We start from the raw sequence: 20,403 nt of genomic DNA, 5'->3' as shown, positions 1-20,403 counted from the left end.
CCCGGTCCCTGAAGCGGGGCGATCCCCCCATCAGGGCCGCTCCCTCGCACGATCCCCCCCATCAGGGCCGCTCCCTCACACGGGGCGACCCCTCATGAGGGCCGCTCCCTCACACGGGGCGCGCGGGGCCGTCCGGCGCATGCGGGCTGGGGCCGTGGGGGCGGCGCCGCCGGAGGGGCCGCGGGCGGCGGAGGCTGCGGCGGCCCGGGTTGCCATGGAGCGGGAGCGCCGGCTCCGCGCTCCCTGCGCCGCGAAGGCTCCGCGCAAGAAGCGCCGCTCGTCCCCTCTACCGGGGGCGGCCGCTCTCCCGAGCAGTCGGGCCGGCGGCTCCCAGATGTGCCGGCGGCGCCTGTTCGGGAGCGCGGGGCCTCGCGGGCCCGAGCCCGCCTGTAAGCGCCTCTCCCGGGCTGCGGCGGGGCTTGGGGTGCAGGAGGCGGAGCCCGTACCGGCGGGAAAAGGTGGGGGAAAGAGGACCCTGTGCTGTGCTGTGCTTTCTGCGGCGTGTTCTGATGGGTAAAGATGCTGGGCAGGGTAATGAGGCCAAGATTTTTACCAGCAGTGTCCTCGGTGGTCCCCAAAGGTTTGTTCTCACGTGGGTGCCCAGCGCAGCAGGTTCTGGGTAAGGCTGGGAGGTGATTTCTTGTTCTCCATGTCCCTCACCGCTTGGAGAAAGCAGACTGCTCTTCTGGAAACAGGAGGGTTAATTCTATTTTAGCTGCTCATTAGCAATAGGAAGGATTTTTCCTTCTGTGAAGTGCCTCCCCTCCATTTAATCGAGTTGGAAGGGAGCGTCGAGAAATGGCAAGACAAAAGCCTTGCTTACCTTTGAGAGAATATTGTAAGAATTGCTTGAAGTCGTTACTCAAAAGCAGCTGCCTCCTTGTTGAACGCAGTGCAGCTGATACCAAGCTAGGCATTTGAGACATGTTAGGAAAAACATTTAGTTCAAGGGAAGAGATGGGAATCAAATGAAGCCTGACAGACTATGGGGAACCACCAGCATGGGATGTCTTGATCTTGGGCTGATCTTGGTAATTTGAAAGTAAAGCTTTGCTGTGAGAGGGTACAGCAAACATTTGTTATTGCCTTGTTCCTGCTCTGCTGGCTCCTGGTCTTGTATGTATTTAGTGCTCCAGTGCACAGGACTGGGTGCAACCAGCTGCCTGGAGGTCTTCCATGTGCTTGGAAAAAAAAATAAGGAAAAGGATGACTCCTGTCCATATATCATCCTGTCCTGAATTCCCAGGAGGCTTCAGCCGAAGGGCTCTGTGTGGCCCTGGGGAAATGCAGTGACTCTGACCCAGGTTTTAGTGTGGGGATGGACGCTCCTTTGCAGTCATAAAAGTGTAACTCTAGAAAGTTTGACTGTTTCTAGCTCTTAGATAATGAAAGCAAAACACAAAGCTAAATGACTCATAAAATTAATTTTAGGATAAGAAAATGTGTCTCTGAAATTTGCTGGTTACTGATTAATTGTGTTGTTAATGCCATTTGGGATTATATACAGTGAGGACCAGTTTATGTAGAAATCCTTGATACTCCTAATAAACACCATTTAAAACTGATATGTACTCAAACTACTTTGAATCAAGGTAAAGGTTGCTTCCAAGGTGGTGGGGTTTCTTCCTTTTAATCAACAGGTTTCTAAAACATGAAAAGTATTTCTTTAAGTCTGCTTTTCGTTTTATCTTGATATACTGCTGAAAAAAGCAAATTCAGATTTTACATTGTTTGTGATAATAGGGTCAGAAAGTGTTCTGAGTGTAGAAGGTGGGAACAGTCAAATTAGAAACAATAATCTAAATTCTAATGTTGGAATTATCATTACTGAACTAAATATTTATTCTCTAGGCCTGAAGAAAAAGTTCAGTGGGAAAAACTTACCAAAGATTAAAGAAAATGTTGAATATACTGAAGAGAGCTCTTCATGCAACCAAAGGTCAGCTAGAACTCATTTAAACACACCATTGTTAAGACTTGCTAGTAAATGATATTGTTTTTTCTTGTGAGATGGCAATTGGAGCAATGCAGTCTGAATTTTAAGTGCACTGATGTTTGTCAAATTATTTATTGACACCCCATAAGGACATTTTGGAGCTGTTGCTTTTGTCTAAAGCAGTGTAGCTCTGTGATTGAACTTGGTTCTATTCTTGAACTGCAGCAATCAAGTGACTGGCAGCGAAACAATAGACTTCAAGATAAAGGAAGAGGAACCAGAAGAAAGCAGTGTACCACTGAAGGTGAGAATGCTGTCTTGCTTTTTATCTCCTAGTGATGGAGGATAAATCAGAGAAATGTGACACATTAAATTCTTCTTCTCTTCGGGTAAAATTTCCTATGAGTTATGTCTGTGTGAGCCCCGACATTTTTCAGGCTGAACTTGGTCCTGTATTTTGGATTACATTTTCTGTGTCTTTGGCCAGAATAAAAGCTATTGGAGCTACTGGTAGCGTAAGAAAACATCAGTACTAATTATCATGGATGAGGCAAGGCTGTAGGAATTGAAGAGATCTCAGTAGATTGTGATTCCAGAGAATTGCTCACTTCTAGGTCAGGCACAGACCTTTGACACATCACTGATGTTCTTTCTTGTGTTATGAAAACTGGAATAAAGTGATTGGCAGTGATGGTGCAGAAGTGTTACAGGATAGTTAATACTGAAGTGGCAAGAGAGTAGTGAACCAGGTGTGTTTGAAGTGAAATCTGCTGCAGCAAAGGGCACAGGTGATACTGGTATAAAACTATTTTTCTTTAAAATGTTAGCTCTTCTTTAGAGTCTACCAATTATTTACATTTTCTACAAAATGCCTGGTTTTCTATAATCTACTGCCTACACATCATAGATGTTTGTATTTACAGAAATGGTGTAGGATTCTAAAAGTGAGGTGTGAAAAAAAATAAAAGACAGTGCAGTTCATTACTCCACGTCTGTTGTGCCTAAGTTCAGTTCATGTCAGTATGCCTTCAATGGCAGTCTCATCCAGCAAAGATTGCAGGATCAAGCGGTGGGATACTTGTCTTGAATTTTAGAGCTCAAAGTTTGCAGATTTGTTGATGTACATGAGAAATCCTGCTGCAAATTACACTGTGAATAGTAGGCTTAAGTGGTGAAGTGCCAGACAGTGAGTTTTCTCAGCATCTGCTAATGTAGGATGATATTTAAATGCCTTTCTTTGTCTACATTCAGTTTTCTCAGGTTGTTTGTATTGGTCTTTTATTTCAGGATTCCAAACTAATCAACTTTGAAAATAAAGGAAGTTTGAAAAATGCTGAAGTGACTTCAAGTGAGTATAATGGCTATACATTATATTATTAAATATATTTGATATTGATAATAAACTAAATGTAAAATTCCTGATATAATTTTATTTTTATAAAAGTACTGGTCTTGTACTGTGCTGTTGTTGTACTGGTTCTGACTGTGTGATATTAGAAAGTGAAGGTTTTGATACCACTGGCTGGACTTCTGCCTCTTACTGCAGCCTGTGGCTGGACTCACATGAATTGGTTCTGGCAGCACAGACAGACCCACAGCACCTGAGACAGTCTTGAGCTCAGCCTGCTGGAAACCACATGAGCTTGGTTTTATCATTGACACAACTAACTGTGGACATGAGTTCTGCAGTTTACTCAAACCTGTATTTCTAAAAGCTTGTGATGTACTTAAGTTTTGCCTTACTAGAGGCTATATTGTTCAGGTATGTCTTGTGAGCCTTGGGCAAAGAAGGTATCTTCTCTTGGCTTATGGTGTGTATGGAAATAAACAAAGGATACCCTTTAACTGTATTATGACTTGTTATATGGTGAGTGATAATATTTAGCTCATTACAGGAATGAAACTCAGATAAGGAAATCCTGATGGTTTGTACAAGATAGATTTTTTTTAGCCACATTTTTTGTCTCTTTCTCTAGGTACAGAAATTACTCTTCCCACAGGTGTTTCCACCTTTCTCATAGAGTGTTTAGATGAAGATTCAGCTGCAGATTATAGTGCTGCTAGCGACAGCCTGCAAACTTACTCATCCCCTGAAACATTCAGAGATGATGATTTGGGTGAGACTTTTGGGTGACTTTTTTCAGTTTTATTTGATGTAGAAAATGTGAGGAGACTGTCTTCAACAGAAAGACTAGGGGCCTCCTGTGGTGTGACTCACCAGGTCACATCTTTGCTATAAACCTGTGCTTAACATGGAATCAGTGTATTTGTTCTCTAATCTGGTGTGAATCAGGTCCTTATGTAATTTGAATCCTACTTTAAATCTAAAGTATTCACTGTTGACACAAGCTGTTTATTGGGAATGACCCACAAATGTGAGTTCAGTCAAATTCCTTCCAAACTTTTCTGCAGTTGTTTGAGCCAAGACAGTGCTTTAATTTTGCTTTTTAATTCCTGTCCTGCAGTTGTGATTGCTTTCAGTTTGGTCACAAATTTAATAACTCAATGAATGTCAGCATAAGAAATCTGCACTTATATTTTTTATGTCCAGAAAGATGCAATTTTTACTCTGTGGACCTTGGCAAGTACAAGAACTCTACTCTCCTGGACTCCAGCAAAGCAGTGACCATTGATAAGATACCACAGATGTCAAATCTTTCAGCAATATTAGGTAATTCTTTTCTACAATACCTCAGGATATAAACATAAACAAATTTCACTCTGGTTGAGGAACCTGTAAAATATGTAATGATCATTTTATGTAAGGTCTGTTAGTATAATGGAGAGCAGCTCCCTGCTAGTGGTTTGTCTTTGCTTCTAATATTGTGCTTTATAAGTTAGTTTGCACTAAAAAATTGTCTGGTCTAAGCTGGCATAGCCTTTTCATTTAAAGTTTAGCTTTCATGTTTTGGGTTTTTTTTAGAACCTGTACCAGAGGATTTTCCAGGCCGATGCACTAAAAGGTAATCACTACAGCAGACTCTTTGATGCACCTAAATGTCCAGACTTTTCTCTTTTGAGAGGTATTTAAAAGAAAGGCCAGTACAAATAAGCCTCTGCTCATGCAGACACTTCTGTGGAGTTTCAGCTACCTGTGTCCTCACTAACTTTGATATTGGTGGAATTTGAAATTGGTCAGGGAAGAGTTTGCCTTACAGATTTCTAGTTTGGCCTTGCAGCTGTAGGGAAGTCAATGCAAGAGAGCTCAATGAAGGATTTTATGGAAGGAGATGGCATTTATTTACAAAATCCCTAAATAAGTTGCTTTTAGGCAATTGCACTAATTCTGTCAGATTTCATTCAGTCACAGCAAGAGGGGTGTGCTCAGGTGGTCTGGCCAGGCTTGTCTGTGCAGTAGAGTTTGAAGGGTACCATTTTTGCCTATATATATATATTTTACTTGTTGTCAAGTCTTCATTAAGTCTGACATTCTGTGCTTGCCCAGAGAAAAATCAGTTTTTGGGCAGGTCTTTTATGTTCTCTAGGAATCATCAGCTTATATGGGGAGCAGCCTTTGCTTTGCAATCCTTCTGACTTTATTCTATAATCTTGGGCCAGGTTACTGCCTGTTGATAGTGTCTCCTTACTCAGAATGTGTGTGTGTGCTGTGCTGGCACCCTGTTGACACCCTCCTGTTGTTGGGTGCTGGGTTTCCTCTGACAAGTTGTCTGTGGTGAGGTTTTATCACAAGGAAGAGTCTTCTATAGTTGGCTTTGTCACAGAGCTGCCTTCAGGTCCTGACATAAAAACCTGAGGAACATGAGTGTTTTTCTGGGAACAGCATCATTTCTTTTAACCCTTGTGCTTCTCCTTCCAGTCTTATATGCAGACATTTTTATTCATAACACATATCAATCTTACTGTTACAGATCTCTACACAATTGATTCTGAATTTTCTTGCAAACCTAATTTCCCTTGCATCCTCCTTCAATGTGTTCTGTCATAGAGTGCTGAAGTGCTGAGTATTTAGTGAATCTTCTGTGGGTCTTGAGTTGCAACAGTCCTCAGGATAGCTGTCTGACTTGATAAAATATCAAATAACTGTAAAGGTTGATCAAGCAACTTTTTAATTTTTTTTAAAAAAAGATTTATCCCATTTCACTCAACCTGTATTTTCCTAGGATTTTCTTATTAATAGGTTTTTTTAATGTTAACATTAATTTAGAATAGTTGTTCTTTTCTTTTTCTCCTCTTCCAGAAAGAGACCATCAAGTTGCTATAACAGTTCTTCAGCATTAAGCATTTCAGCTACACTGGCAGGTAAAATATGACCTGAAGCAGTTGTACTAGCTGTGAGAAAAGAATATTCTACCCAAACTTAAATGGTTGCACAGTATCTAAACCAGGCTTCTACTGTGTCATTTGTCTTCCAGCACAGACTAAACTCAGTTGTGTCTAGAAGGGAAAGTGTAAATTGAAAAATCGTCCCAGCAAATAAAAGACTTGGTTCTAATTAATGTGTTAGGAGAAGAAAACAAAAACAACCAACCAACTAAAGTCTCAGACCCTGCATTTTTCCATTTAATCACCCATGATGCTCACTGAAAATTGACATTTCTTATTTACCTTACCCAGGAGCACAACTGTTTGTGTCATGCTCTTTACTTGAGCTTATTTCATGTCAGCTTCACAAATCCATTGAGTCCCTGATGTAACTGCAGTGCTGATCTGTGACTGATGGAATTCTGTCTGCAGCCCAGGTTCCACATAATTCCCCCCTGATTAATTTGGAGTGTAATAGCATCAGAAGTTGCCACTGGTAAAGACTGCTGTGATTATGCAGGTCTCTGATCCCACAGTATTTACCCAGCTGTAAATAGCCAAGTGAACATTTTAATAAGCAGCCTTGTGTACAGAATGGGAGAGGAGTAAAGCAGTCCTGATGGCGGGGAGAAGGAGATGAGGATTATAATGGAGAGAAGAATTGTGCTTACAGGAGTGGCTTTGGAATTATTCCTCTTTGGAAACCATCCTGTAAGACATGGGGTGGAGAGTGGCTGTAGTAGTCTTTTTCTCAAAGTTAATTAATGTGTTGGAAATCTGTCACAGGAAAAAAACTCTGTAAAATAACAGCTGCAAGAGAGAGAACTCCAGACCTAAAAAGTGGTATGCGCTGTTCTTCACCATTAGGACCGGAAAGCAAGGTGAAAGATTCTTAATCAATCAGCAAGGTTGTAGCACAAATGACTTCCTCCTTGTATGGGTGGAAAACTCCACCTAGAGGAACAGTAGTTCCTGCTACACTTATAAAGTGGTGTTTGCAGCCAGGGCAGAGTGAAGATGTAGCTTGCCTCTCCCTCTGGAGAGAGCAATAACCATGATGTCCCCAAGCTCACTGTTTTTCAGACTGGCTGTGTCAGTGCTACTGAAATGGATTGTTTAGAGTTTGACTATGGCAGGGGGACTTTTTTTAGTGGCTATACCAGGCTTTTTTACCAGGCTATAGAGATTCACTTTGTAACACAAAATGTAATTGTTTTACTATTTAGTATGATACTCGAACTGCTAAAGCCAAAAGGCTGAAGAAAAAAGAAAGCAGTTTCAATTCCTTTGAAGAAGGTTCATCATCGTTTAGGCAGCTTGATGCCCCAGAGAACACGTCAGCCCGATCACAGGGGTTGACAACAGAAGTTCTGCCAACCAAACCCACAGATGCTGTGGTGGTAAGTGTTCCCATTGTGCCCCACTGATTAACCCTGGCATGGAATGGAAATGGGAGTTGTGAATCTTGACTGAAGTTACAATTAAATAGGAGAAGAGCAGGAAGTGCCACATCTGAAATGTCCGAGCTGTAGTAAACTAATTTGTAAATTCTTTGTCTTAATTTTGGAGAGCATAAGACCAAAAAATAACCCTGAATGACGGGAATTCAGTACTTAAATATGAAGAACTAGTAGTAATTCTAAATGGAGTTCTTAAAGTATTGTGTATTAGGAGAATACTGTAAGAGTAATAATAAACAGCAAAGACTTTGAAACTGATACTGAGTTCTTCTCTGTTTTTGTTTAGCAAATGACTTCCACCATGCTAATCATAGAAGAAAATAAAGTCCTAAAAAATCCTGGTAATGCTCAGTCTCTAGAGCTAGATGTGAGTGTCTATCTGATTTTTTTTTTTTGAATGATTAAAACCAAAGAAATCATTTCTTGTGGCACATTCCATTTTTGCCTGTATATATATTACACTGCAAATTGCACGACAAACTGATAATTCTGGACACTTAAAAACCCAAACAACCCAAGCTAGGAATTTGTTTTGCTTTTTTTACAAATGTAATGTAAAACCAGCACTAGTATCCTTACTTGCATAAACTCTTTGATTCAAAATTGATATTTAAATGCCAGTTTGAATTCTTTGGCTGTACAGTACTGCCAGTTGTCTCTTCACACTTGAGCTAGTGCATACTAGATTAATAAATAGAGAATATTAGGGTCTTGATGAATCCCTAAATAATTTTTATTTAAGCAATAGAATATCTTCTGCATGAGCCAACAAGCATTAGCCAGTCTGAATTGCTGTCTGTTATTTAACTGGGCAGTTATTCCTATATATTTTGTATTTTGATGGAACTGTAGCTTAGCCTGTCGCCGGTGTGTAAAGCCTCACCTGGGGAAGACCTGTTCCTGAATACCACAGGTCCATTTGTTAACTCAGAAGAAATTGTTCCCGCATCTCTGAGCTCAGAAAAAGAAATGATTCCTCAAAGTCCAGAAGAAAAGAATATTTTAAAGGTTCTGATTTTATTGCACTTCTTAAATCCAGTTTTGTCATGCTAATTTCTACTGTACTGTACATTTAATCCTTACAGTATCACAACTGCTAAAGAGAATGTTTAAAGCTTTGAAGCTTTCTACACCCCTTCCAATAGCACGTTGAGTATACACAAGTAGTCTTAAATGTTTCCTAGTGACATGCCTTGAAATCTGCATGTACTCTCTAGTTTCCCTAGAAGAAAGCTAAAAGAGCATTTCTTCAGTGGGAATAGTTGTGTGAATGGAATGTCATTAATGTTTCCAGCCTCAGTGTGACAGACGAGAGATCTGCTCCATCGTTAGAATGTCACCAGACCCGAGGCCTTCCCGGCTGCAGCAAGTTCCAGTTAACTCCAGAAAGTTCTGCCTTCCCAAAGGAGTGCCTGAAGGTAAAGGGGTACAGACTTGGTTCTATACTCCTGGATATATAGTATATTGTATATATATACTGGGCAGGTGCTAACTGGTTAGTTGAGTGTTTAAAGGTTGTTGGGCTTTTTCTTAAAGTCTGAATATTTGGAAAAATCACAAGGCTAAAAAGAGGGAAAGATGCAGAACACTTCAGTTCTGGTTTAATAGTGTTCTTGTGCAACAGTACTTTATTAAAATTGCATTAATGTTTTCTCCTCCAAGGATCTTTAGCATAGGAATTAATACAGTCAAAGGCTACTTCAGAATTAAGGCCTTACTATTATTCTGTGTTATATTTCTAGGGTGAGTAAGCCTGAGTTGAACTTTGGTATTCACTACCACCCCTCCACCAAAGTAGTTCAAGTTATCAGTAATGTTTCTCTTCAAAAATTACCAGTTTCTCATAAGGTTTCTGTTCTTTTTTCCTGTAACCCTTAACATAGGGAAAGCTCCTTTATTCACTTCCTTGGTTTTTGTTGTACACAAATGAGAACTGTGAACAAAACTGTCTCATCACTTAACACAGAGGTAAAAGCCTCTCCCTTTCCCATCTCTGATGAAGTTTCTTGGTGTACCACTGGATGGCACGTGTCTTCCAAAGTTTACAGTAATTCTTCTACAAGTTGCTTGCAAGTTGTGTGTCATTTATTCTGTTTTAATTCAATACTGCCACACTATATACTGCATAAGTGTGGCAGCTTTCAAAAATACTGAATACACAAAAATTTTCATTTGCACTCTCTTAGGTCCAAATGTCTTCCTACTTTATTACCAGTTATATGCAGCACCTAGAATGCAGGGAAGTGCTTGTAAGTGTGTGTGTATGTATTAATTATGTATTAATTAATGATACTCATCTGACGCTTCTGTACAGATCAAAGAACTGGGATTGTGCTGGGTCATGTGCCCAGGCAGATTGTGGTAATACAGAACACAGGTTGTACTTGGTGGGCAAGTGAATCAGAAATCAGCAAGTAGTGTTGTCAGAACAAAAGTTTGGTTTTCTTACTCCTTTTCTAGAGGGTCCTGGTATCAGGAATTAGACTCCACTGTGGTGGGGCATTTATGCTGGATGTTTTATTCTCTGCTCAAGGAGTCTTTCAGATGATGCTGGTATCCATTAGGAATGTACATATACTCAAAAGTATTGTCCTCTTCTCACTGGTAAATGAGATCTGCAAGATCCAGATTCTTCCAGACAAATGCTAGCACTGGATATATCTAGTGAACATCTGAACAGCTGGTCAGATCATTGAGCTTTCTTTAAATGTGAGAATGTTTATTGACATTTATTGACAATTTATTGACAATTATTTATTACTTTTTTTTTCCCAGATTCTATAACGAGTACCAAAAATTGGATCTACTGTAAACGGAGATGAGATTTTTGGCTCTCAACAGGAGTTAACAGAAGAAATGACTGTCTTGCTGCTGTGACAGGGTGGTAAAACAGAACTCCTAACTAGCAAATAATGGTTGTATGTTGTTTGACATTTAGTATAACGTGTTTCAGTAAGCTAGTAAATACTCAAGTACTTTATATTAAATTATTTTGTACAGCAGCTAGATCCTGTTCTGGGCATTATTCTGTAAGGATTCCATAAAGATGATTCTTCAGTTTGTTTAGATTTTTAAAAAGTTTGACTGAAGAACAGCAGACCAAATGCCTTTAATATAATTACTTTTGGCTCTCTCTCTGCCAAGATTTCTAGTTTTCTCTACCAGCATTAGTATCTAAAGATGGGACCTCTGTTTAAGTGCTAACATTGACTGTGAAGGTAACTGCATGTCCTGGGAGTGGCCATGAAAGCATTCATGTACTCTTGGAGACCCAGAAGTCAATAGTATGCCACCTCTAAACTCCTTGAATGCTTAGGTCTGCAGAACTTTGGAGGTACAGTACTGTGAGTTCTGATGTAATTGGATTTCTGAACATGACTACAGCTCATCTTCACCCCATCATCTCTGAGAATTGGCTCTTAATGATCAGCACTGTCACCATTCTGGGCACATCCACTGCCCAGCCATTGCCATCTCAGAGTTCTTCCTGCTTCATCTCAGGTATTTTGTAATATCATCTCTCTCAGTCATTGTTCCTTCTAGTGGCTTCAGACTTAAAGTAAATGCCTTACATGAATACAATGGTGGGAAAAACCCTTTTATAGCTGAACTGTTTGAAGAGATGGATATTGACATTCTGGATTTTCGGGTTACTGCTCACACTGTGTCCACATAAGTCAAATTCCCAGTCAAATTCCCAGTGCTTCCAGTTCAGGTTGTGGATTGTTAATTCATAAATGTTGTTCTTAATGTGCTGAATGTCTCAGAAAACACTGTCAAGAACAATTTTTTTCCGCTTGAATTCATTGCACATTTAAGTAATTTGGAGCCCTACAGTGTTCTCATTACAATATCCTTTACTCAGACTTTCTCTGGACAAAAAGGAAGTTTTTCAATGTTACAAAATGCTAGTATGGCTTTCAAAAGTCTGAGCTTGTTTCTCAGTGTTATCACCCTGGAAAATAGTTCTGTATTTCCTAAAAGAGCATTAAAAGAAGACATACAAAATCCACAACTGTAGTTTGACTGCATTTGAAAATACCTGTAAAAGTTCAAACCCTGATCTTTTCCCCATTGCTCTGGGGTAGAAGGAAGTGCAAATAATTGCTGCTGGATTAGTCTGTGAACAAGTATTATATAAACATTCTGAATAGCTCAAGGTTAAAAATTATGCCATTAAGCTATTTTTCTTTTAAGCATTAATAGAATGAGTTCTGCCAATAATTCCTTGGAGTCCTGTCGGGTATGCTTTTAATTATTGATATCCTTGTTCTTGCAAATACTAAATCACTAGTAATTATGCAAGAATCTAGAGCCCCTAGGAGACAGAGGTGAGCTCCTTGACGTTGCTTTAAGCAAAAATGAAAGTTACATATTTAGTAAGTTTACTTGAATGATCATCATAATGCTTATGATGATTATTCAAGTAAAGGATGGTCTAAATAAAGATATGTCTATTGTAAGGATATTCTGGAAGTCATAGGAAAAAACACTTATTTTGCCCCAGGCCATTTGGTAGTGTTACACAAAGAGACTAATACTGGCAAACTAATTGGAAAGTATAAGAGAGGAAAACATGGTCTGTAAGTGTGGAATTGGCTGTAGCAGCCTGAATATTGCTGGGGTTTGTCTTTGTTTTTCTTGATGTGATGAGGCTGTATAGGAGGACAGAAATATCATGAACCACAATCTCTTGTCCTTCCCTTCAGTTATGAAAGCACTGCTTCTTATCATCTTTTGTCTGACTCTTAGAGAAAGTGTAATTAATTACCAGGCTAGCTCTTTGCCCCAGGGAAGGAAATTCATTTTGAGGCTGCAACAATCCCTACTCTTGTTCTGCTGTTCTCAAAGGAAAGGCATTTTCCCATAGTTTGGTTTTCAGCTGAAAAAATACTACATAAAATTTCATTCAGAGTGGAAACTGGCTCTTCCATATTGGTAGATAAAGGTTATGGGTCATGGCCAGTTAATGGGTAGGACTGAGGAGGTTATTTTGCAGTGATTCAGGAGAAGAATCTGTTCAGTGTCACCAGGGCTGCTCTGTCACATCCCAGACATGATGAAGTCTTAATGGCTTGAATGGAATTGCTTCCAGCGAGTCAGTCCATGCAAGAACTCTGATAATCCTTTATCAGCAGGAATTGTGCATGGCAGATGCATGTTGAGTAAATGTATTGTACATAAATCTGTAAGAGGTTTTTCATTAACACTGTTCAGTTATTCTTGTTATCTGAAGTGCACTTTTAGAAGACTTTGACTCCAAGTACTCAGAGATGGTGGGAGATGTCTTGTACTGGAGCACTACAAGGGTACATGTACAGGTCAGTGGAGGGTAAAGCCCTACATGAAAATGGTTCTGGTTTGGTTCATAATCTTTAGACACAGAAGAGATGTCTGGGGCCCAGATCAAAATATGCTGAATGTACACATGAGTTCACTTATATTTAAAGGGACTCCATCAGCTTGAATTGCAATGCACTTCAACTTAGCTAATTCTTCATTGCTCTAAGTTGTGAAACTACTGAAAGCTGAGTTACATACCCTGGCCAAAATTCTATCATTTTATTTTGTTCCCTGAGGATGTTTTATCTTTGAGACTGTATTTATGGGCTCTTCTTGAAGCCAGGAGGCTTCCACATGGTGAAAGGATGTAAAGATTGGTCATGTGTAAATGTGTGGCAGCCACGTGTGTCTTCCATACAGAACAAGGGGAAAAGATGCATCTAAACATTAATTCCTGTTTTGTGTTAGAATTGTCTGCAACTTGTGGTAGATGGAAAATGAAGTTCCTACAGATGGATGATTGTGAAGAGTCATTCTATAGACACGTTACACATGTGCTAAATTATGCTTTAAAAATAATGCTTAATTTAATCTTACATCATACATTGTTTTAGTTTAATTTAGTTTAATTCCATTTTCCAGGGAAAGCAGATGAGTCAGTCACTTTTGTCAGTCCTTAATTAAACTTCCTATCAGGGTTGTATCTGAACAGTGAGACATTGAAGGAGACTGTTTGCTGTTACCAGTGTTTCTATTTCACTTAAGTATTACGAATAAAGAGTTTTTTAAAAAGGCATGAATCCTTTCGATTTTAAAAACCTTTTTTTTTTAATTTGTTTTGGCGTCAGTTGCTGGGCTTTATGTCCTAAATACTCTTTCGTGGATGGTTATTTTACCTGTAATGATGGCTTCCTCTGCCATCAATTACACGCGTTCCACCTTCCCTGTAGGTTTTGACTCCAGTGCATCTGGGCTGAGCCGTTCTGCTACAGCCGTGGGAGAATCGCTTCTTGTACCTGGAGGGAGAGCGGGAAGGAGCTGGGTTTTCGAGGGTTGGGGTAAAAGACGTCACCTTTCTCTGGTGCACCCCTGCACGCCGAGTACCGACGGCGCTGGGTACAGCCACGGGAAGGATCTGATGCCTCGATCGTGACCTCCTCTCGCCTTCCTGGGCCTCCTGCCTTTAACTTCCGTCCGAAGAAGGAAAACACAACAGCGGCGCGTTATCGCCGCCCCCGGGGCATTCCTCGGCCCTGCCCCCGGCTGAGCCCCTCGTGAGCGGCGCTTTTCACGCTCACGCTGCGGCCGGAGGAGCGTGAAAGGCCGAGCCGGGTGAAAGGGAGAAACCCCGACCTGCCCCGGGCTCGGCGCTTCCCGCGGGCTCTGCGGGGCTCCGCTGTTCACTTGGGGCCGCCCCACGGGGCCCGCCCCGCCCGCCGGCCGGCCCCCGCTCCCTGCGTCCCTCCCCTCGCTGCCTCCTCCCCTCCTGGCAGCGCCGGGTGACTAATTTCTGTCATATGACTGTGACACCGAATGGAGCGGGGCGGGCGGAACTAGCCGCGGCGAAGGGACGGCGCTGCGCGGAGCCCAGCGCCTCGGCGGCGGGGGCAGCGGCAGCGCCCCAAAATGCCGCCCACCCTCTTCCAGAAGCTCTTCAACAAGAAGCACGGCCTGATCTCCCCGGCCAGGGACGCCCGCGACGACTGTGTCTTCAGGTAACCGGGACGGGGTCGCGCTCCTCCCATGCCCCAAACTTCTGCTCCGAGTTCCTCGCTCCCTCCGTAGCCCGGAGGACGCGAGGGCTGGCAGACCCTTCCCTGCCCCATCGGCAGCTCCTCGGCGACGCGTCCCGCTCCCCCCAGCCCCGGGGGATCCCTCCCCCGTCCTCCCCGGGAGCCCCGGGGCCGCCCCGGCCGGGCCCCTCCGGCGGGCGCGGGGCAGGAGCCCCCCGGGACCGCCACGTCGGGGCCGCTGCGGTGCCTCCGCTCGGCTGCCTCCCCACCGGGGCCGCCGCTCCCAGCGCCGGGCCGTGCCTCGCCCCCGGCCCGCAGCTGCCTCCCCTTCCCCGGCGTGTGTGAGGCCCCGCTCCCCGCGGGCCCCTCCGGGGATGCTGCGGGCCGGAGGAGGGCGACAGGCGGGCGGGTCCCCAGGGAGCAGCCCCAGGAACGGGGAGAAAACGTGAAGTTTTGGCGAAGAGAGGAGTGGGGCTTGTAGCGAAATTCGTCATGCTCTGACCGCAGCAGCAGCAGCCCTGGAGCGGCCGAGCGGGGCCAAGCTCAGCGCGGGGAGCAGGGCAGGGGCCCCAGGGCAGCCCGAGGGGCCGGGGGGGCTCGCACGGCCCGGGCCGGAGCCTGTGGGGCCGGGGCGGGCAGAGGCTGCGTTCGGGGGCTCTGCGGGGCCTGGGGCTCGCCCGGGGCTTCCGCGGGCTGGTTTGCTTGGAAACAGGTACCTTTTGTGCTGTTCCACGCGTGGATAATGGTCAGGCTCGAAAGCGATGCCGTGTCTGCATCCTGGCAAAGAGAGAACCTTCGCTATCGTTTCAAAGTGCGGTTTGCCACCTAGATGGAAATAAAATCTGCTTCATTAGTAAGAGTTACGGGCTTCTTAAAGCACTCGTAACAGTGTGGTGAAGCTCTCTCCCTCTCGCTGCCTTGAAATTTACTGCCTACGAATGATCAGCCCTTGGGTTGCTCTGTAAAGGGACATCTCTGACTGATAGGCTTAATTTTCTGTGGTGGGATACCCCTTTGAGCTGCAGTATTTAGCAGTTTAGATGGATAACAGTGTATCTGCAGTTATTTAAGCACAAGGGTTTTCAAAAAATACTGATTGGACTGTATGAGTCCTCAGGGAGTCAAGACACGCTGGACATTATCTGGAGCTCACACAACTTTTTAAGACACTGATCTGTAACTGCTTTCACACCTCTCTGATATTCACTGTGGAGTGTATCCTTTTTAAAAATTATTTTTTCTAAGAAACAGAATGTTTTAATGATGTCACTGTCATTTTATTTTCCAAATCATCTTAATACTGGACCAGAGCCCTTGGTGGGGAAGGGAAGGGGTACTAGGACTGCTCTGTATCCTTGTCATGCCTATTGCCCTGCCCTTAGTGATGGGCTTGTCTAGAGACTGGTGGCTCAGGCAACAGCTGCAGTGCAGACCTGGGGCAGAAATGTGGGAATCACACCCGTGTTGAAAGGACGAGAGTGAGTACTTGGCAAGGTCTGTGCTTTCCTCGTCACCTGTATCATTCTGTGCCAAACTGGGTCTGAAACTGATAGTGCTGTTTCACTTTGTGATAAGAATTGTCAGCTGGTAACTGGTGAATTTGCAGCTGGGTTTTTTTTGGTGGACCCACAGGTATAATTTGCAGGGATAGGCTGATGAGTCTCTGGGGAGGGTGGGAGATCCAGGGCTGACTTAGGAGAGCCAAGTAGTATTTTTGAAGATTAATACAGGTGCTCTCTAGGCACATTACCTGATGGCTGCTTTCATTTTCCAAACGAGGCTAAGTTTATAACTAAGATCACAACTTGATAGGATTATCAGTTCCTGGCAAAACTTTCAGATAATACACAAAATAAGGACTGGTATTTTTGACCTGAGTCTTTGGAGACTGGAAATAAGCACTTTAGAGTTAGACTGTTGCTGGTTCCAGTGAACGTGAATGCAACAGCCTCATCAATTCCACTGGAGCAAGGTGATGTTTTATGGATTGATACATTATATCTGTTTACAGTCTAAATAACAGAGCATTTCCTAAATATTCTGAGTGCTGTTATTTCTGTCTGTCTTCACTTTGAAAACACAGGTCTCTTATTGAGAAGACTGTGTAGAGCAACCATAAAAATGCATAAATTCTCTTACTATGTTTTGTGAATAATATGTGCTTGGAGAGAAGAGCCCAATTACTCTGGCAATGACATTACTATAGCAGAACATTTAAGGATGATTTTGCCACTCATTTTTTTTTTTTACTATCAATATATTTTACATTTCCATCAGGCTTATTGTGAAAATTCACCAGGTTTATTTATCTGACCTTACACTGTTTCAAAAATAAAACAATACTTTTCAGGGGAAACATTTTGTTTAGTTGTTGATTTGTTTGTGGTGGGCTTTAAATTTTTTTTTTTTTAATTTCCTGCCAAGAATCTCTCTCTGTGCTGTGGGTGTGTGAAATTTTGTGAGCCTAAGTATAGTCAAACTCTGTAAAACCCTTTGGGACTAGGTGCTGGACAAGTTTAGAGTTAAGAGGTTTAGTAATGGGAAGAGTAAGTTAGCAATTATAAAATATTTGCTGAGGTGCCAGTTTGCCATTTATAATATTTTTTAATATATATATATTTATATATGCAGTTTATTTACAGAAGAAACTTTAGGAAATCACAGTAGATCCACTGCTTGTTAGTTTGTTAGCTCTTCCATTTAATTCAGGGTGATTGACAGGCTTGGCCCTTAGATTCAAATCTCTTGCTACAGCTTGACATTCACATGGTGAGCAAGAATATTCAAATTTTAGTGGTAAAATCTGTTTACAAGAAACACAGAAACACCTGCAAGTATTCTAGAAGGGAAAAGTAAAGCCCTTATATTCCAAGATGTAGAGTACCTGCTGTCTACTGCAAATAATACTCATGTGAGTGGATTTTCCCTGAGGGTAATTCTTACTATAAATAGGATCTCTTTGCCATATTGTAGCATCTGGCACAGACTGCTGCTGGTGACAGGAGAGCTCAGCCCAGGCTTGGGCTGTTACAGTTATTAGGAAAATAAAATTTCAGGTAAGCTGTTTTCTAGAATTTTATAATCAAAGCATCCCTGTTGTAAAAATACATAAAGGTGTTCACATCAGCTGTAAGCTGTATGTATCTAAAATGGAGATACACTTTAAAATAGTAAATAAATAAACTCTGTTTCAGTAAGATGCAAATAATCTTACAAAGACTTCCTTAAATTAAGCAGAAGCAGCCATGCATTCTGCTGTATATTATATGGGCACACAAAACATTCTACTGCACAGTTGCATTACTGACTGCTACAGATAGTGATTTTCAGCTGCTGTGTCTTTCCTGGCTTTCCAGGGATCCGCTTCAGCCCTTTGGAGAAAAGGAAGCTGGTCAGTCACTGAAAACTCAACCAGCTTTTTGTTCTTCAAGATGGGCTCAGTAGATTGAGCCCAAAGCTCAGTAAATTACCAAGAGGGCTGAGGCTTTGTATCCTTGTCAGGATGTGTGGGCAGTGTTTCCAATGGTAAATACAGCTGCAAGGGCTGCAGCAGGGTTTCTGCAGGAGAGAGGGTTGGGATCCTGATGGGACCTGGGGCACTGTTAGAATGTGGCAGAGGGAGGGGGATTGTCTTGTAACACTGAACTGTGGGATGTGTTGGGGCTCCATGGACGAGGAAACTCAGTGGGGATTTTTTCCATCTCATGTATGAAGTTCAAATACTTGTTCCCTTCTGTCTCTAGACATCCTGCCTGCCTAGCTGGAGGATAGAGGGATTATTAATCAGGAATTCTTTTTACACTACAGCTCAATAAAAACTTCAGTGTCTCTTTTTTTATTTTAATCTAGGGAACTCTAAAGAACCATCTCACCCTGAGGGGCATTCCACTGATGTTTGCAAACTCTGTTTTGCTCTTGTTAAAGCACCTGTTGTAGAGGTACAGCTGTGTGGTGATTGTTCAAGCTTGACAGAACCCCTTCCAGTTTTAGGTCTTACCAATGGTGTGGGGTATCTTTGGGGCACATTCTTCCTTTAGGGCTTTGCTTTGGTTATCTGGGTATTTTTGAGAATGAGTGCTCTTTTTCAAGCTGGGAGATACAGGAATTAATAATTTAAAATGTTCTTTATGATAGAGAAAGCCATTTTTGGTTGTTCTGGACATGGGCTTTCTTGAGGTCTTCAAGTAATATGTGCTGCTCTTTATTGAGAGAATAGTTTGCCAGGTTCCTGAGATAGGACTGGCCTCAGGCTGACTGCAAAGTAGTATTTCCTGAAATCTGTCTAGGCAAGCATTCCCCATCAGCCCAGACTCTTTCTGTTCTCTGTGGCAGTGACTTTAAATGGTATCCTGAGATTTGTTTCCTTTCACATAATTTTTGGCAGTGGCATTCATCAAGGGAATTACAATAAACCTAGAGTTGTAAATGGGTAGCTTGATACAAAGATGCTTCATGAGCCAGTTCTTCTGCAGAGCTATTGTTCTTGCACAGTAAAAATGGTACGTGCTTTCTTACACAAGCATAATTGCTTCTTGAACCAGAGGCTAATTTCTTGGAAAAAAGTGCAAAGAGACTCAGAGACATTTATTAATGTGTAGCCAGGGACTACTTCAGCTTTTTAAAATGAAGGCTGGAGTACAGTGAAGGAGGAACATGAAAGTTGTCTTTACATTGGTATTTCCAGTCAAAAGTTTTACCCAGAGAACTTTTTTTCTCAGGAGCAGGTAGCTTTGTGTACAGCTTGGCTGAGCCCAGGAAAGCAGATCTCTTGCCAAATTGTGTCAGTTCTTGGGAGCAATGCAGCCAGCAAATTCCTGATCCTAGTACTTCTGCACAAGGCTTTTTAAAGTTGTTCCTCAGCAGTGCATCAGGCCAGCCTGACCAAAACCTGTTGTTAATGAAACAGCATGTTTTGATGTCTGTTCATTTCTGGCATTCTGTGAGGTTTTTTGTCAATATTTGTAAAACTCCTGGAATTTCACCACCTCAAAGTCTTTGTTCCAAAAGAGCACTAGCTGGACCTCATTTTGTAATAGGTCCAGCTTTTTATCTTTTCCAGTTATCTGATGAATTTAAAAAGCTTTTGTGCCATAATTTTAAAGGCTACTCGAATTCTTAAACAGCTCAAATGTTACTGTGCTTTTATTGAGCTAATTTCTGCCCTTTAATGTCCTTTTAAGTTTTGCTTTTTTATAAAAATCCATCTCTTCTGTAATCTCTGGAAGAGTATGGTTTTGGCTTTTTGGTTGCATTCATTAGCTTGAGTGCACCAAGTTTTAATAAATACTTCACTTTGATTTATGCACAGTTTTCTCTATGCTGTGTTGGCTTGTGTTTTGAAATATATTGCTGTTTTCTAAAGTACTTCTTTTTGCCAAAATCTGTTTTGCATTTCCTGTCATGTAAGTTTTTATGTACCTTCCAGTGCTTAAAGTCAATTTTCATCTTGGAAACAGACATACAAACAACAAGATTGCACTGAGCACCTCCGGAGCTTGGAGGTAGTTTTGTTAATTTCTCCTGAAAGGGCCACTCTCCAAGCCTTCCTTGTCACCATTCTCGAGGTCTCCCAGTGCTTCTCCAGGTAGGAATGTGATGCTCCTAAAACACCCAGCATGTCCTTGAAAATTAGGTGCTAACTCTGAATAAAGCAATGCTGCAAGCTGGGTCTGTACAGTGACTGAAGGATCTGATAATCAGAGGGTTGGCAGTCCATCCAGTGATTATT

General features: G+C 42.2%; 2 protein-coding genes and 1 long non-coding RNA gene across 9 annotated transcripts in view; 2 read left to right on the top strand and 1 right to left on the bottom strand.

The window, feature by feature from the left end:
* Window positions 1-139: 139 nt before the first annotated feature.
* MEIKIN (meiotic kinetochore factor) lies at window positions 140-13,738 on the top strand. Of its 4 annotated transcripts, none has more exons than XM_054643248.2 (14): window positions 140-389; window positions 1,852-1,939; window positions 2,162-2,240; window positions 3,224-3,284; window positions 3,913-4,053; window positions 4,488-4,607; window positions 4,860-4,899; window positions 6,135-6,196; window positions 6,986-7,080; window positions 7,426-7,599; window positions 7,946-8,026; window positions 8,512-8,667; window positions 8,954-9,077; window positions 10,435-13,738. In XM_054643248.2, exons 1-14 carry the CDS (start codon window positions 140-142, stop codon window positions 10,479-10,481), a joined length of 1,518 nt encoding a protein of 505 aa, XP_054499223.2. In that variant the 3' UTR covers window positions 10,482-13,738. The 4 variants fall into 4 exon arrangements, with proteins under 4 accessions (XP_054499223.2, XP_077042391.1, XP_077042392.1 ...); XM_077186276.1 differs by having other exon boundaries at window positions 215-458; XM_077186277.1 differs by lacking the exon at window positions 7,946-8,026 and having other exon boundaries at window positions 215-458.
* Window positions 283-14,339, bottom strand: LOC129126978 (uncharacterized). Of its 3 annotated transcripts, XR_008535132.2 has the most exons (4): window positions 14,047-14,339; window positions 13,839-13,958; window positions 824-909; window positions 283-685 (listed from the first exon to the last, which is right to left on the bottom strand). It is a non-coding gene; the product is annotated as an uncharacterized LOC129126978 (long non-coding RNA). The 3 variants fall into 3 exon arrangements; XR_008535131.2 differs by lacking the exons at window positions 283-685; window positions 824-909 and having other exon boundaries at window positions 13,529-13,958; XR_008535130.2 differs by lacking the exons at window positions 283-685; window positions 824-909 and having other exon boundaries at window positions 13,529-13,958; window positions 14,097-14,339.
* Window positions 14,340-14,449: 110 nt separating this feature from the next.
* Window positions 14,450-20,403, top strand: part of FNIP1 (folliculin interacting protein 1) — a 64,186-nt gene continuing 58,232 nt past the window's right edge. For both annotated transcript variants that reach the window (XM_054642695.2, XM_054642694.2), the window contains exon 1: window positions 14,450-14,657. In XM_054642695.2, the coding sequence (XP_054498670.1) occupies window positions 14,569-14,657 (89 nt within the window). In that variant the 5' untranslated portion in view covers window positions 14,450-14,568. The remainder of the gene's footprint in view (window positions 14,658-20,403) is intronic.

The sequence above is a fragment of the Agelaius phoeniceus genome, chromosome 15 (genome assembly GCF_051311805.1).
Source record: "Agelaius phoeniceus isolate bAgePho1 chromosome 15, bAgePho1.hap1, whole genome shotgun sequence".
Classification (NCBI taxonomy): Eukaryota; Metazoa; Chordata; class Aves; order Passeriformes; family Icteridae; genus Agelaius; species Agelaius phoeniceus.
The sequence above is the reverse complement of the archived record's forward strand: the minus strand, read 5'-3'. Positions and strand labels throughout refer to the sequence as shown.

Excerpts from the sequence above, each read along its gene's own strand:
- MEIKIN (XM_054643248.2), top strand. The coding sequence starts at position 140 with ATGCGGGCTGGGGCCGTGGGGGCGGCGCCGCCGGAGGGGCCGCGGGCG. Across the intron at positions 2,241-3,223 it reads AAAGCAGTGTACCACTGAAG|GATTCCAAACTAATCAACTT; the intron begins GTGAGAATGCTG and ends CTTTTATTTCAG. Across the intron at positions 4,054-4,487 it reads ATTCAGAGATGATGATTTGG|AAAGATGCAATTTTTACTCT; the intron begins GTGAGACTTTTG and ends TTTTATGTCCAG.